The sequence below is a fragment of the Salvelinus namaycush genome, chromosome 5 (genome assembly GCF_016432855.1).
Source record: "Salvelinus namaycush isolate Seneca chromosome 5, SaNama_1.0, whole genome shotgun sequence".
Classification (NCBI taxonomy): Eukaryota; Metazoa; Chordata; class Actinopteri; order Salmoniformes; family Salmonidae; genus Salvelinus; species Salvelinus namaycush.
In genome coordinates, this window is record NC_052311.1 from 5,696,154 (window position 1) to 5,713,587 (window position 17,434).

At 39.3% G+C, this 17,434-nt stretch overlaps 1 protein-coding gene across 3 annotated transcripts; it reads left to right on the top strand.

Moving 5' to 3' along the window:
• Positions 1-8,873: 8,873 nt before the first annotated feature.
• On the top strand, positions 8,874-17,273 carry gpr137 (G protein-coupled receptor 137). 3 transcript variants are annotated; one of them, XM_038993442.1, is made up of 8 exons: positions 8,874-8,970; positions 13,486-14,095; positions 14,337-14,392; positions 14,503-14,743; positions 15,465-15,614; positions 16,483-16,611; positions 16,750-16,865; positions 17,065-17,273. In XM_038993442.1, the coding sequence occupies exons 2-8, from the start codon at positions 13,718-13,720 to the stop codon at positions 17,162-17,164; spliced, it is 1,170 nt and encodes a 389-aa protein (XP_038849370.1). In that variant the 5' UTR covers positions 8,874-8,970; positions 13,486-13,717; the 3' UTR covers positions 17,165-17,273. The 3 variants fall into 3 exon arrangements, with proteins under 3 accessions (XP_038849370.1, XP_038849369.1, XP_038849371.1); XM_038993441.1 differs by having other exon boundaries at positions 8,887-8,979; XM_038993443.1 differs by lacking the exon at positions 8,874-8,970 and adding an exon at positions 12,621-12,762.
• The last annotated feature ends 161 nt before the right edge of the window (positions 17,274-17,434 follow it).

Genomic DNA, 17,434 nt, shown 5'->3' on the forward strand with positions numbered 1-17,434 from the left:
AATGTTTTTTTTTCCTCACTGGGGTTCGTGTTGTTATCACTTTTATAGTGCTGACGACTACCTTTTGACAGAGTAGATAGACACCTAGACAGGTCAGTCACCACACACTGACAAATGGCAGAGTAGATATCAAGAGTCTGTCACCACACACTGACAAATGACTGCCTTTTGACACGAAATTGGGGAGAAAAGAGGGTGAATGTACACCTTTTTATTTTATTTTTTATAAATAAATCTGATGTCTATCATCATCATCATTATCATGTTTGATGTGGCAAAGATAACTGCAAAGTGCACACATGCACTTACAATATGATGCAATTGATTAATTCTACTAAATAAACTACCATGTGTTGGGAGAAGTAGGCCTACCAGAATACAAAATGTCATTAATATTTAAAAAAGAGAGATGATATTTAACTGCCTCCTTCAGTTGTTACCATGGTGAGCTGAGCCTCCAGCTGGCTACCCAGCAAACCCAAATTGGTTCAGTGAAAGTTCCCAGAACATTCATTAGGTTGCTGCAAATGTTCTCATGAAACAAAAACTGTCCAGTCATGGTTACCTGATAATTATAGAATGTTTGTATAAAACATTAGCCTGATGTTGCAGGAACATTCCCAGAAAAAAAATGTAATCTGTTCCCAGAATGTTTTATTAGGTTGAGGGAACAGTCTGGTGAGAACATTGTGGGGACAACACAAAAGATATGTTCCCGAAACACAAAAACAGCCCAGTTGAGCGGATGATTCTACATTATTTCTTTTAGGATGCAAAAAAACATTCACCTGATGTTACAAGACCATTCCCAGAACACATTTAGTCAGTTCTTTAAAAGGTTCCCAGAATGTTTTGTTAAGTTGTAGGAACGTGTGGACATGACAACTAGATATGTTCCCAAAACACACAAAAAACTGTCTAGTTGTGCTGATTATTACAATGTTTCTATTAGGTTGAAAAAAAAATACATTCTAATGTTGCAACATTAAAAAAATCCTAAAACATTTCTTTAGATTGTGGGAACATTGTGCGGATATGACAAGCGATAGGTTCCCAATAACACTAAAACAGTCAAGTGGTGCTGACGTCAGGGTGCACAAACCATTCCTTAGATGTTACAATGTTGACAGAACAGCCTTTCTGAGTTCTTCAAATGTTCCCAGAACATTTCGATAGGTTGTCGGAACAGTGTGGGTACATTACAAGAGATATGTTCCCAAAATACAAAATATGCTTCGTTGTGATGACATTCATACAATGTTTAAGTTACTGTAGGTTGCACAGGACATTTCCTTAATGTTGTAAGAATGAAATGCCGTTTAAACGACGTTCATAGCATATTTGCTTTAGGTTTAACAAAATATATCATTGAGGTTCACGCAATATACATTTCATCTCGTCTTCGAGGTCCTCAGAGCATTTCAAGAACATTTAGAATATGTTATATTTAAGTTTGACCTAATATTACCACAACATTCTCAGTATGCAAATGTGTAGCTCCTTAAAGCAGATTGGAAAACATCCCAGTTATGTTTCTCTCCAGATTTAACGGCAATTCACATTTGAGAACTGTATTATAGGTGATTCAAAGACATATATTGACAAATCTGTACATGTGGGGTTTGAACCTGTATATAGTTTGGTTCCTAAACCAGGTCTTTAATATTCTGCACCACCAGGGAAGCTCTTATATCTTATTTTGGCAGTATGGTCGCCATGGCAGTATGGTCGCCATGGCAGTATGGTCAATCAGCAAAAATCCACCCTTTCTTTTTAGCCTTCTTAGCCATAAACCGGGGAAATACTGGTAACTGTTATTCACCGTCACTTCAGCCTCCCTCTTGATACGCTGCTTACTTCTGGGCCCATGTTTACAAGGTATCTAAGACTTACTTCTGGGCCCATGTTTACAAGGTATCTAAGACTATGAGTGTTGATCTTGGATCACTTTAGCTTTCGAAACCCCTTCTTCTTCGTATGTCAGGTTTTCAGCGGTGACATTCGCCCACGATTGGCTCCATTGTCAACTGCAATTCCGACGCTGTGTTTTTAACGTTTATAAACGTCAATAGTCATTGAAACAAATGCTGATATCCACCTTATCTTTTCAAAATAATCTTTCAAATAAAAAATATATTTTTATTTAACCTTTATTAAACTGTAGCAGGTTAGCACAGATCCACAAGCTATGTGTGTCTCCAGTTGAACTACACTTCCTCCCCAGTTAGTTTACACACCGGTGTTCAGAGCACGTTAGATAGCTAATTAGCACAGGTAGTCTATGTCTTCTGTAACATGGAGATATGGCCGTGTGGAAACACTAACCCTGTAAAGATGTGCAGTAATTTACCCTTTTGTTTTTATGAAAATCATTTCTTGCTAATATGGAAGATACTTTCCTTATGTTTCCAAAATCGTACCGCAAGTGATGCGTTTTAAGATTCATAAAGATGCGTTTTAAGATTCATAAAGATGTGTTTTAAGGGTCATAAAGATGTGTTTTAAGATTCATAAAGATCATAAAGATGTGTTTTAAGGGTCATAAAGATGTGTTTTAAGGGTCATAAAGATGTGTTTTAAGGGTCATAAAGATGTGTTTTAAGGTTCATAAAGATGTGTTTTAAGGTTCATAAAGATGCGTTTTAAGGGTTTTAAGGGTCATAAAGATGTGTTTTAAGGTTCATAAAGATGTGTTTTAAGGGTCATAAAGATGTGTTTTAAGATTCATAAAGATCATAAAGATGTGTTTTAAGGGTCATAAAGATGTGTTTTAAGGGTCATAAAGATGTGTTTTAAGGTTCATAAAGATGTGTTTTAAGGGTCATAAAGATGTGTTTTAAGGGTCATAAAGATGTGTTTTAAGGGTCATAAAGATGTGTTTTAAGGGTCATAAAGATGTGTTTTAAGGGTCATAAAGATGCGTTTTAAGGGTCATAAAGATGTGTTTTAAGGGTCATAAAGATGTGTTTTAAGGTTCATAAAGATGTGTTTTAAGGGTTTTAAGGGTCATAAAGATGTGTTTTAAGGGTCATAAAGATGTGTTTTAAGGGTCATAAAGATGTGTTTTAAGGTTCATAAAGATGTGTTTTAAGGTTCATAAAGATGCGTTTTAAGGGTTTTAAGGGTCATAAAGATGTGTTTTAAGGTTCATAAAGATGTGTTTTAAGGGTCATAAAGATGTGTTTTAAGGGTCATAAAGATGCGTTTTAAGGGTCATAAAGATGCGTTTTAAGGGTCATAAAGATGCGTTTTAAGGGTCATAAAGATGCGTTTTAAGGGTCATAAAGATGCGTTTTAAGGGTCATAAAGATGTGTTTTAAGGGTCATAAAGATGTGTTTTAAGGGTCATAAAGATGTGTTTTAAGGGTCATAAAGATGTGTTTTAAGATTCATAAAGATCATAAAGATGTGTTTTAAGGGTCATAAAGATGTGTTTTAAGATTCATAAAGATCATAAAGATGTGTTTTAAGGGTCATAAAGATGTGTTTTAAGGGTCATAAAGATGTGTTTTAAGGGTCATAAAGATGTGTTTTAAGGTTCATAAAGATGTGTTTTAAGGTTCATAAAGATGCGTTTTAAGGGTTTTAAGGGTCATAAAGATGTGTTTTAAGGTTCATAAAGATGTGTTTTAAGGGTCATAAAGATGTGTTTTAAGATTCATAAAGATCATAAAGATGTGTTTTAAGGGTCATAAAGATGTGTTTTAAGGTTCATAAAGATGTGTTTTAAGGGTCATAAAGATGTGTTTTAAGGGTCATAAAGATGTGTTTTAAGGGTCATAAAGATGTGTTTTAAGGGTCATAAAGATGTGTTTTAAGGGTCATAAAGATGCGTTTTAAGGGTCATAAAGATGCGTTTTAAGGGTCATAAAGATGTGTTTTAAGGTTCATAAAGATGTGTTTTAAGGGTTTTAAGGGTCATAAAGATGTGTTTTAAGGGTCATAAAGATGTGTTTTAAGGGTCATAAAGATGTGTTTTAAGGTTCATAAAGATGTGTTTTAAGGTTCATAAAGATGCGTTTTAAGGGTTTTAAGGGTCATAAAGATGTGTTTTAAGGTTCATAAAGATGTGTTTTAAGGGTCATAAAGATGTGTTTTAAGGGTCATAAAGATGCGTTTTAAGGGTCATAAAGATGTGTTTTAAGGGTCATAAAGATGCGTTTTAAGGGTCATAAAGATGCGTTTTAAGGGTCATAAAGATGTGTTTTAAGGGTCATAAAGATGTGTTTTAAGGGTCATAAAGATGTGTTTTAAGGGTCATAAAGATGTGTTTTAAGATTCATAAAGATCATAAAGATGTGTTTTAAGGGTCATAAAGATGTGTTTTAAGATTCATAAAGATCATAAAGATGTGTTTTAAGGGTCATAAAGATGTGTTTTAAGGGTCATAAAGATGTGTTTTAAGGGTCATAAAGATGTGTTTTAAGGTTCATAAAGATGTGTTTTAAGGGTCATAAAGATGCGTTTTAAGGGTCATAAAGATGTGTTTTAAGGGTCATAAAGATGTGTTTTAAGGGTCATAAAGATGTGTTTTAAGGGTCATAAAGATGTGTTTTAAGATTCATAACGATCATAAAGATGTGTTTTAAGGGTCATAAAGATGTGTTTTAAGATTCATAAAGATCATAAAGATGTGTTTTAAGGGTCATAAAGATGTGTTTTAAGGGTCATAAAGATGTGTTTTAAGATTCATAAAGATCATAAAGATGTGTTTTAAGGGTCATAAAGATGTGTTTTAAGGGTCATAAAGATGTGTTTTAAGATTCATAAAGATCATAAAGATGTGTTTTAAGGGTCATAAAGATGTGTTTTAAGGGTCATAAAGATGTGTTTTAAGGTTCATAAAGATGCGGTTTAAGGGTCATAAAGATGCGTTTTAAGGGTCATAAAGATGTGTTTTAAGGGTCATAAAGATGTGTTTTAAGGGTCATAAAGATGTGTTTTAAGGTTCATAAAGATGCGGTTTAAGGGTCATAAAGATGCGTTTTAAGGGTCATAAAGATGTGTTTTAAGGGTCATAAAGATGTGTTTTAAGGGTCATAAAGATGCGTTTTAAGGGTCATAAAGATGTGTTTTAAGGGTCATAAAGATGTGTTTTAAGGGTCATAAAGATGTGTTTTAAGGGTCATAAAGATGTGTTTTAAGGGTCATAAAGATGTGTTTTAAGGTTCATAAAGATGCGGTTTAAGGGTCATAAAGATGTGTTTTAAGGGTCATAAAGATGTGTTTTAAGGTTCATAAAGATGCGGTTTAAGGGTCATAAAGATGCATTTTAAGGGTCATAAAGATGTGTTTTAAGGGTCATAAAGATGTGTTTTAAGGGTCATAAAGATGTGTTTTAAGGGTCATAAAGATGCGTCTTAAGGGTCATAAAGATGCGTTTTAAGGGTCATAAAGATGTGTTTTAAGGGTCATAAAGATGTGTTTTAAGGGTCATAAAGATGTGTTTTAAGGGTCATAAAGATGTGTTTTAAGGGTCATAAAGATGTGTTTTAAGGTTCATAAAGATGCGGTTTAAGGGTCATAAAGATGCGTTTTAAGGGTCATAAAGATGCGTTTTAAGGGTCATAAAGATGTGTTTTAAGGGTCATAAAGATGTGTTTTAAGGGTCATAAAGATGTGTTTTAAGGGTCATAAAGATGCGTTTTAAGGGTCATAAAGATGCGTTTTAAGGGTCATAAAGATCATAAAGATGCGTTTTAAGGGTCATAAAGATGTGTCTTAAGGGTCATAAAGATGTGTTTTAAGGGTCATAAAGATGCGTTTTAAGGGTCATAAAGATGCGTTTTAAGGTTCATAAAGAGTATCAGGGATCTTAACAAAATTCCCCCGACCAGAAGATACTATCGTCAATAGGCGCTAAAGCAGTTGGCATCTATGAATGGGTTAGGATCACTTTTGCTTTTCAGATTTTTAAAAAAATCAGCCAGAGGGGACCATATCAAGCGTCTCAAAGAAGGAAATATATCGGGTGCGTTTATAATAGTTGAAAAGTCAATTTTTACACAATGTTTATTTATTTTTTACAGTTAGTCAAAATTAGGAATTTCTGATTGGATTTATATATCTGGATGAAATAAAGACATCATCTCTTTTAATAGAGTTTATCTGAGCCTCAATTTCATACATTTTTTTATATATGTTTTAAGAATATGTGGGTTTCAACCTGGAATCTGCAGCCAGATCATTAACTCTCTGCGCCAGGGCGGTGGCCTCGTGGGTTATTAATCCATTTCTGAGTTATTCAAATGTTCCCATCCTCTTCATATGCTGTGTACTTGTAACACTGTATTTTATGATTGTCTTTCTTGAAAGTCTTATGAAATTCTGATTTAGAAATTTAGAAATAGTCAAATTGTTTTCTTATTAAGTTTGAAGGTTCTGAGTCTGTATTTAAGATACACATGATTACACAAAAATACAAGTTATTTAAAGGAAGCTCTATCCAACTAAAATCACATTTCATAAGACTTTCAAAGCGTGATGAAGAAAGGAGTACAGAGATAAGAGAATGTAATGGGATGAGGACCGCTGCAAAGCCAAGTGTACAGAGATAAGAGAGTGTAAAGGGATGAGGGCCGCTGCAAAGCCAAGTGTACAGAGATAAGAGAGTGTAAAGGGATGAGGGCCGCTGCAAAGCCAAGTGTACAGAGATAAGAGAGTGTAAAGGGATGAGGACCGCTGCAAAGCCAAGTGTACAGAGATAAGAGAGTGTAAAGGGATGAGGACCGCTGCAAAGCCAAGTATACAGAGATAAGAGAGTGTAAAGGGATGAGGACCGCTGCAAAGCCAAGTATACAGAGATAAGAGAGTGTAAAGGGATGAGGACCGCTGCAAAGCCAAGTGTACAGAGATAAGAGAGTGTAAAGGGATGAGGACCGCTGCAAAGCCAAGTATACAGAGATAAGAGAGTGTAAAGGGGTGAGGACCGCTGCAAAGCCAAGTATACAGAGATAAGAGAGTGTAAAGGGGTGAGGACCGCTGCAAAGCCAAGTATACAGAGATAAGAGAGTGTAAAGGGATGAGAGGGAAAGTCAAAACGTACGCACACTGGCAGACAGAGGAGAGAGAGAGAAAGAGAGAGAGAGAAGCATTACCACTTCATAGTGCATCCAGCCAATACACTTGGGGAGTACGAATAGGCTGAGTGCGACAGAGACAGGCTACTCAAACACACCTTTTCATTTATTTAAAGCTGCATCTTGCTCCGTCCTGTGACAATGTTCCACCCCTGTAAGAGAGAACTGCCTTCCCCTTGTTGAGTGAAAACTGAGGAAGGGATGTGGTATGATCATGGTGTACGATGGTTCGTATTTGTGTACTTAAAAGAAATATATATACATAAGTTTTAGAACAAGGGTTTTTCTTTATTTTTACAATTTTCTACATTGTACAGTCGTGGCCAAAAGTTTTGAGAATGACACAAATGAATTAAAATTATTAATTTTCACAAAGTTTGCTGCTTCAGTGTCTAGATATTTTTGTCAGATATTACCATGGAATACTGAAGTATAATTACAAGCATTTCATAAGTGTCAAAGGCTTTTATTGACAATTACATGAAGTTGATGCAAAGAGCCAATATTTGCAGTGTTGACCCTTCTTTTTCAAGACCTCTGCAATCCGCCCTGGCATGCTGTCAATTAACTTCTGGGCCACATCCTGACTGACGGCAGCCCATTCTTGCATAATCAATGCTTAGAGTTTGTCAGAATTTGTGGGTTTTTGTTAGTCCACCCGCCTCTTGAGGATTGACAACAAGTTCTCAATGGGATTAAGGTCTGGGGAGTTTCCTGGCCATGGACCCAAAATATCGGTTTTATTCCCCGAGCCACTTAGTTATCACTTTTGCCTTATGGCAAGGTGCTCCATCATGCTGGAAAAGGCATTGTTCGTCACCAAACTGTTCCTGGATGGTTGGGAGAAGTTGCTCTCGGAGGATGTATTGGTACCATTCTTTATTCGTGGCTGTGTTCTTAGGCAAAATTGTGAGTGAGCCCACTCCCTTGGCTGAGAAGCAACCCCACACATGAATGGTCTCAGGATGTTTTACTGTTGGCATGACACAGGATTGATTGTAGCGCTCACCTTGTCTTCTCCGGACAAGCTTTTTTTCGGATGCCCCAAACAATCGGAAAGGGGATTCATCAGAGAAAATGACTTTACCCCAGTCCTCGGCAGTCCAATCCCTGCACCTTTTTCAGAAGGTGTGTTTCTTTCCTTCTTAATGCGTTTGAGCCAATCAGTTGTGTTGTGACAAGGTAGGGGGAGTATACTCCCACTTTCTCTTCTCTCTCCCTCCCCCTTCTTTCACCCCTACCACCCTCTCCCCCTTCTCTCACCCTCTCTCCCACTCTCTCCCCCTTCTCTCACCCTCTCTCCCACTCTCTCCCCCTTCTCTCATCCTCTCCGTCCCCCTCCCACCCTCTCCCCTTTCTCTCACCCTCTCCGTCCCTCTCTCCCTCATCTCTCACCCTCTCCATCCCTCTCCCTCTTCTCTCTCCTTCCTTCACCTTTCATCTATCTCCCTTTCCCTCCTCTCTCCCCGTCCCTCCTTCTCCCTCTCTCTCTCTCTTCTTCCCTCACTTCTCTCTCTCCCTGATTCTTTCCCTGCCTCCCCCACCTCTCCTCTCTCTCTATCCCACCTGTGTGTGTGTGTGTGTGTGTGTGTGTGTGTGTGTGTGTGTGTGTGTGTGTGTGTGTGTGTGTGTGTGTGTGTGTGTGTGTGTGTGTGTGTGTGTGTGTACACGGATATGTGTGTAGTGTCATTACGCACCCCCTGGGGTCGGCGTTGATCGAAAGAGCGATCACAGAAAGAATAGAACACAGCTGACCCCTACAGGTTTGGTACTAGAGTTGCTTTAAATATAAACCCCGCCCCCACTGTACTACGTCATGTCTGACTACTAGGAAGTAAATCGAGATTACATTTTGTAAACCTCCTTGTCCGGAGCGATATCTTCGAATAAGGTAACAAAGGTTAGTGTTTACTTATTTTATAACTGATCAAACTAACATTGCCACCATGTCTGTATTACATTGAGCTAGAGAGTAAAAGGAAGAAGTAACGTTAGCTGGCCCGCATAACGTGAGTTTTCACAAAGCCAGTTGATCTAATTAGCTGCTGACTGTAGCTGGCTAACTAACGTTATCGCGCTGTTATTTTAGCTACGCAAATAATCACACCGTCAGCACTGAAGATTAGGTTAGTTTAGTTAGTCTTCAGGTTATATTTTCCGAGTCAGCTGCTAGTTTGAAGTTGTTTTGACATGCAGAGGGTTAAATTGAAGGGGGTAAAGTCGCCTAGTTGGAGTGGGAAATCCCCAATGTAGAAAGTAAACAACACCGATTTGGACAGTCTGATTAATCAGGCTGTAATACACAATGAGTTGATATAAACAGCCCCAAACTAATAACTGCAAAATCGTTTAAATGTTTTACTACAAGCCAGAATGTTGAATAAAAAAACATTTGAACTTAATCTACCGGTTGACGGTGGTGTTGGTCCTTCAGATGGTCGAAATTTGAGACAAACCCTGCATTGTTAACCTGACTTCTTAGAGCGCTGGGTGTTTTTATTTATTTAACCTTCAGTTAACTAGGCAAGTCAGTTAATAACAAATTCTTATTCACAATAACGGCCTACCAAAATGCCTCCTGCGGGGACGGGGCCTGGGGTTAAAATAGATACAAAACACACATCACAACAAGAGACACCTTGGTTTGTTTACGTTGCTACGGTTGTCTAGATGACGTAAACCTACAGCTCTGTCTAGTGGTCACGTCAGGGACAGCAGTTGTTGACAACTGTAGCAAACCCTAATTATTTTCCCTAACTGTAACCTCATTCTCCTAACCTGCTACGTTAATTCACTTAACCTCCACGTTAATTAACCTAACCTGCTACGTTAATTCACTTAACCTCCACGTTAATTAACCTAACCTGCTACGTTAATTCACTTAACCTCCACGTTAATTAACCTAACCTGCTACGTTAATTCACTTAACCTCCACGTTAATTAACCTAACCTGCTACGTTAATTCACTTAACCTCCACGTTAATTAACCTAACCTGCTACGTTAATTCACTTAACCTCCACGTTAATTAACCTAACCTGCTACATTAATTCACTTAACCTCCACGTTAATTAACCTAACCTGCTACGTTAATTCACTTAACCTCCACGTTAATTAACCTAACCTGCTACGTTAATTCACTTAACCTCCACGTTAATTAACCTAACCTGCTACGTTAATTCACTTAACCTCCACGTTAATTAACCTAACCTGCTACGTTAATTCACTTAACCTCCACGTTAATTAACCTAACCTGCTACGTTAATTCACTTAACCTGCTACGTTAATTCACTTAACCTCCACGTTAATTAACCTAACCTGCTACGTTAATTCACTTAACCTCCACGTTAATTAACCTAACCTGCTACGTTAATTCACTTAACCTCCACGTTAATTAACCTAACCTGCTACGTTAATTCACTTAACCTCCACGTTAATTAACCTAACCTGCTACGTTAATTCACTTAACCTCCACGTTAATTAACCTAACCTGCTACGTTAATTCACTTAACCTCCACGTTAATTAACCTAACCTGCTACGTTAATTCACTTAACCTCCACGTTAATTAACCTAACCTGCTACGTTAATTCACTTAACCTCCACGTTAATTAACCTAACCTGCTACGTTAATTCACTTAACCTCCACGTTAATTAACCTAACCTGCTACGTTAATTCACTTAACCTCCACGTTAATTAACCTAACCTGCTACGTAAACAAACCATCTGTGCTGACACATTATCTGTAAGGTCCCTCAGTCGAGCAGCAAATTTCAAACACAGATTGAACCACAAAGTATTACCACACCGGTACTGAAGTTGACATTTCTATTACCTGGCACATGCGCAAAACCATGTAAAGGCCTGCTGTCTTCATCAGACTGAGCAATAATAAGAACAACCTAGTTTAGTATGCCATTGCGTGCATGTACTTCCATCATATGCACATGCCTTCAGTCATGAACAAACATGTGTGCATGCGATGCATGCATACTATCTGCAGTCAGCAGGTACAGTGGCTTCAGAAAGTTTTCATACCCTTTGACTTATTCCACATTTTGTTGTGTTACAGCCTGAATTCAAAATCGATTAAATCATTTTTTTTTTCTCTATCGCCCATCTACACATAATGAAAATGTTAAAACATATTTTTGGAAATGTTAGCAAATGTATTGAAAATGAAATACAGAAATATCTAATTTACATAAGTATTCACACCCCTGGGTCAATACATGTTAGAATCAACTTTGGCAGCGATTACAGATGTGAGTCTTTCTGGGTAAATCTGTAAGAGCATTGCACACCTGGATTGTACAATATTTCCACATTATTAATACAATTCTTCAAGCTCTGTCAAGTTGGTTGTTGATCATTGCTGGACAACCATTTAAGTCTTGCCATAGATTTTCAAGCTGATTTAAGTCAAAACTGTAACTCGCCTACTCAGGAACATTCATTGACCGCTTGGTAAGAAACTCCAGTGTAGATTTGTCCATGTGTTTTTAGGTTATCGTCCTGCTGAAAGGTGAATTCATCTCCCAGTGTCTGGTGAAAAGCAGACTAAACCAGGTTTTCCTCTAGGATTTTGCCTGTGCTTAGCTCCATTCTGTTTATTTTTTATCCTGAAAAAGCTCTGCAGTAACATGATAACATAACATGATACCCATAACATGATGCAGCCAGCACAATTCTTGAAAAGCGTGGTAATCAGTAATATGTTGTATTGGATTTGCCCCAAACACAACACTTTGTATTCAGGACAAAAAGTTAATTACTTTGCCACATATTTTGCAGTATTACTTTAGTGCCTTGTTGCAAACAGGAAGCATGTTTTGGAATATTTTTATTCTGTACAGGCTTCCTTCTTTTCACTCTGTCAATTAGGTTAGTATTGTGGCGTAACCTCAATGTTGTTGATCCATCCTCAGTTTTCTCCTATGACAGCCATTAAACTCTGTAATAGAGCGGTTTCCTTTCTCTCCGGCAACCGAGTTAGGAAGGATGCCTGTATCTATGTAGTACCTGGGTGTATTGATACCCCATCCAAAGTGTAATAATTTCACCATGCTCAAAGAAATAGTAAAACATTTTTTTTTACGCATCTACCAATGGGTGCCCTTCTTTGTGAGGCATTGGAAAACCTCCCTAGTCTTTGTGGTTCAATCTGTGTTTGAAATTCCTGCTCGACAGAGGGACCTTACAGATAATTTTGTGTGTTTGGGTACAGCGACGAGGTAGTCATTCAAAAATCATGTTAAACACATTATTGCACAGAGAGTCCATGCAACTTATTATGCGACTTGCTAAGCACATTTATGCTCCTGAATTTATTTAGGCTTACCACAACAAATGGGTTGAATACGTATTACCTCAAGACATTTCAGCTTTAAATGTATTTTATTAAATTTGTAAACATTAAGAAAAATATAATTCCACTTTGACATTGTGGGGTATTGTGCATAGACCAGTGACAAAAAAAATCTAAATGTAATAGAAAATGTGGGAAAGGTCAAAGGGTATGAATACTTTGTGAAGGCGGTGTATATGAACTGTTTAGCTCATGCGCCAGATGATAGAAACGTCAACTTCAGTTCCAGCGCTCTAAACGGTCGGCTGAACGATACTTTCCTGTGGATATTTTGTCTCACATTTCGAGCAGCTGAAAGACAAATCGCACAGAAAACAGGTAGAGAAAGTTAAAAAGAAACGTTATTCAACATTTGGGCTTGTCATGTGCACGATGTTGCAGTTATTCGTTTCAGGCTGTATATAAGTTACCAATTAACGTTAATTGTGTATTACAGCCTGATTTAATCAGACTAACTTGGACTGTTACTCAGCTAGCTAGCTATGTCTCAAACTCCCCTACCACAGGCTTGTGGCTAGCTACGTATTGTTCTAGTTAGGATAGTTTTTGATGTTAAGGCACTTACAGATGGGCAGCGAGGGTCTCATAGACTTCAATGGGAGTAGGGCAGCAGGCGGAAAAACGCAAGAAGCACGGTTTGTGCTGCTCGCTCCAGTGAGCAGTGCTCAAATATGAAATTAGCTGATGTCTTGAGCGGCGTTGGTTAAAAACAACGAGCATCGTTTATCTTGTAAACCAATCAAACCATGTTTTTAATGACAACATTCGAGCTGACAACAACCGGGACCGTTTGTCACTACACACAGTAGGCGGATTTCTTCGCGGTTCAATTGCCGTTTACCGCGGCCCGTCTGTAAGCACCTTAAGTTAAGAGTCAGCTGTACAAATTTTTCTTGTGACAACTTGTTCTGTACACAGAGTTCCATGTATTGCATAACGACCTACTTTATAAATAAAGCTAGCCAAGAAGTCACAGTGTAGTCTGCTGTAGGGTTTCTGTCTTTTCACAACACGTTTTTCTGTTGTTGTCTCTCTTTACAGTTGTCTCTACTACCTCTACCACAGTGACAAAGTGCTGAGGCAGAGGACCATGTTATTCAAACCACTCTGAAGATAGCGTTTTAATCCCATTTTTAAAAATGGACACACTGAAATCCTCCCGTATTTATTTTGAACGCTAATAGATGTGATCATATTGATCATTTTATATACAAGGGAAAGAACTATCTTATTGCCAGACAGTGAGTGACACAGAATATTCCCATTCACCTCAATGGATGTTCCAGTCACACCAATTCTACCCTCTAACTCTACCCTGCCTACACCTTTCCCTCTGCACCCGGCAGTGGCCCCATCAGTCCAGCTTGGATTTACCATCCTCTACACTACTCTCTACGGAAGTCTCTTCTTGGTAGTCTACGTTCAGCTCTGGCTCCTCTTTCTCTACCGACACAAGCGCTGGAGCTACCAGAGTGTGTTTCTGTTCCTCTGTCTTCTCTGGGCGGCTCTTCGCACCACTCTGTTCTCTTTCTACTTCCATAATGCCCTGGAAGCCAATCGCCTGGCCACAGTGTTTTACTGGCTCCTCTACTGCTTTCCTGTTTGTCTGCAGTTCTTCACCCTCAGTCTCATCAACCTCTACTTCACTCAGGTAAGACACATATGTATTATATCTTAGATCACATGACATGCTTGCAGGACAAGTTTTTCTGAGTTATGATTTGTTATGAAAAGCATTAGTCTGACACTCGTGACAGATTGTTAAATGGAGAAGCTGGCCAGCGCATGTAAGATATGGTTTTCAGGATGTGAGACTATGAAAGTATTTGTTAAAGACTAGTATGTGTTTACTTGAACTATCGTCTGGTTTCTATTCTCCTTTGTGTGTACAGGTATTACTCAAAGTGAGAGAGAAGTACAACCCTGACACTGAGCCCGGCAATGGACTGTGAGTTCCACTTCCCTCAAATGACTTGCTGCTGTTTGTGTCCTTTATTTTAGTGGTTTTGAAGTAGCTTTATTTAAATCATTTGCATTGACAAGTCTTTCTCTTCTCAGATGTTGGGCGCGGTGCTTCTACGCCACCCTGAGTGGTGTGTTCCTGTGTGTCAATGGGGTGTGTGCTGCTCTCGGCTGGAACGGGGGCAGTGGAGGAGCAGGGGCTAAAACATGGAATCTGGTTCTGATACGAGTGCTGGTCAACGACCTCCTTTTCATATTTGAGGCTGTCTGTCTAGCTGCATTACTGCTTCTGTTAACCCGACGCTCCCCATCCACCAGCCCTTACCTGCACAGTAAGGTGAGTCCAGACTGTAGATATCCACCAGCCCTTACCTGCACAGTAAGGTGAGTCCAGACTGTAGATATCCACCAGCCCTTACCTGCACAGTAAGGTGAGTCCAGACTGTAGATATCCACCAGCCCTTACCTGCACAGTAAGGTGAGTCCTGACTGTAGTTAATCAGCTATTCCTTAAAAGCGGATTCAACATGACAATCTTGTATTCTCTAGTCAGGAATGTGATTCTTCCCTAAAATAATTAATGCTTTAATGACATTCATTCTCCACTAACTGTAAGTGACCTAGCTATTCCTAACCTTTATCCCCAAGCTAACTGGGAGGAAGTGTCTGGTGAATGAGATTAACCTGTCCCCTAGATAAAATCCAGTGTTTCGGCTGCACTCATTTAATTGTGGCGTTGTGCCACGGCAAAATCTCTGCAAACAAAATGAGTAATGAATTGAAAAATGGTGCATCCTCATAGTAGAATATCTAGTTACAGTGATGGAGAAAGTTCTTATTGCTAAAAACATATCTGATAATATGGACCATGCATGGTCTAATATGTTAAAATAATTGAACCAAAATGTTACTGGGTTTATTTCTGGAGGTGGAAATGTTCTATTTTAGATGTTTGTCAGCATCATTTTAATTTGAATTCATTTTGGAGTTGAATTGAATGAGTAGTTCCAAGTCAATCAGTACTACGTGCAGATTGGTATGTATCTTCATCCCCCCAGGGAACAACAGTGTGCCAGACTGCGGTACTAGGAGCAGGTGTAATATTGCTCTTTGCTAGTAGAGCGTGCTACAACCTGGCTGTCCTCATACTGTCCCAGAACCACAGAGTGGAGTCCTTTGACTTCGACTGGTACAATATCTCTGACCAGGTAAACAGCTTCATTCATGTTTCACTGAACAAAAATATCAACGCAACATGCAACAGGTTCAAAGATCTTACTGAGTTAACAGTTCATATATAAGGAAATCAGTCAATTGATATGAGTTCATTAGGCCCTAATCTATGGATTTCCTATAACTGGGCAGGGGTGCAGCCATGGGTGGGCCTGGGAGGGCATAGGCCCACCCACTGGGGAGCCTGGCAACAGCTCTGGTGGACATTCCTGCAGTCAGCATGCCAATTGCACACTCCTTCAAAACCTGAGACATCTGTGGCATTGTGTTGACACGTCTGCACATTTTAGAGTGGCCTTTTATTTTCCACACACCTGTGTAATGAACGAGCTGTTTAATCAGCTTATTGAAATGCCACACCTGTCAGGCAAAGGAGAAATGCTCACTAACAGGGACGTAAACAGATTTGTGCACAAAATTTGAGAGAAATAATATTTTTGTGTGTATGGAAAATGATTTCAGCTCATGAAACATGGGACCAACACATTAAATGTTGCGTTGTATAGTTAACATACAAAATGGTTGAATTGATTCAGCGACATTGGCAAAATGTCACTGGGAAATCTGTCTTTTTTTTTTTAGGGGATCTATTTGAGAAAGTCACAGAATCTCTAATGTTGATACATTATCAGTAGCGATAGCGATGTCGTCGTCCGTAGAGACGTCGTCGTCCGTAGCGATGTCCGTAGCGACGTCGATGCGTCGTCGTCCGTAGCGATGTCTGTCGTCTGTAGTTATTGGGAATGCAAGCTGATTTTTAGATCAGTGACTCTGTGGAGTCCGTCTGCAATGTAGTCTCAACCTCAAAACATGCACAATAACACACTGCTCCTCTTTCCTCAGGCTGACCTGCGTAGTGAACTGGGAGACAGGGGTTACTTGGCGTTCGGTGCAATTCTCTTCATATGGGAGCTGCTTCCCACCAGCCTCCTCATCCTCATCTTCAGAGTCCGCCAACCGCCTCAAGAAGATGTTAGTTTCTGTTCTCTTTCTTTCCTGACCAGCCCTCTAGGGTCGCTCTCCCTACATTTCACTTCACCTATGTTTGGTTTCCATTTCTGGATTTGTATGTGTAGTCCCATTCTGACGTGTTTCTTCCTTCTGTCGCAGGGCAGTAATCTGCCTGTCAGCAACAGAGTACCGCGGCCGTACTTCTTTGATGACCCAGCAGGGGAAGACGCTGACTCAGGTGTTCCTTGGGTCAACAGCTCACATCCACACCAAAGGTAATCAACTGTCTGTTGAACATTACCAGGGTTGGGGCAAAACCCATGTGGAAATTGGAATTTCAGTCTACTTTTTAAAATTCAAATGGTATTTATTGGCCCTAACCCTGGACATGACCTAATTGTGTAATAATCAATTCACCTGTGTGGTTATTTACAACAACAAATGATTACTGTTCACACTGTCTCTTTTCACCAGCTGGTATGGATCCATCAAGGAGACGACACCTCTCGTCTTCGCCAGTAACCCTCTGGACCAGAACCAACACCACTCCTTTTACTCTACGCCACAGAACTAGCTGATCCTCTGTCCCAAATGGTACCCTGTTCCCTTTATAGTGCACTACTTTTAACCAGGGACCATAGGGCTCTAGTCAAATGTAGTGCACTACTTTTAACCAGGGACCATAGGGCTCTAGTCAAATGTAGTGCACTACTTTTAACCAGGGACCATAGGGCTCTAGTCAAATGTAGTGCACTACTTTTAACCAGGGACCATAGGGCTCTAGTCAAATGTAGTGCACTACTTTTAACCAGGGACCATAGGGCTCTAGTCAAATGTAGTGCAC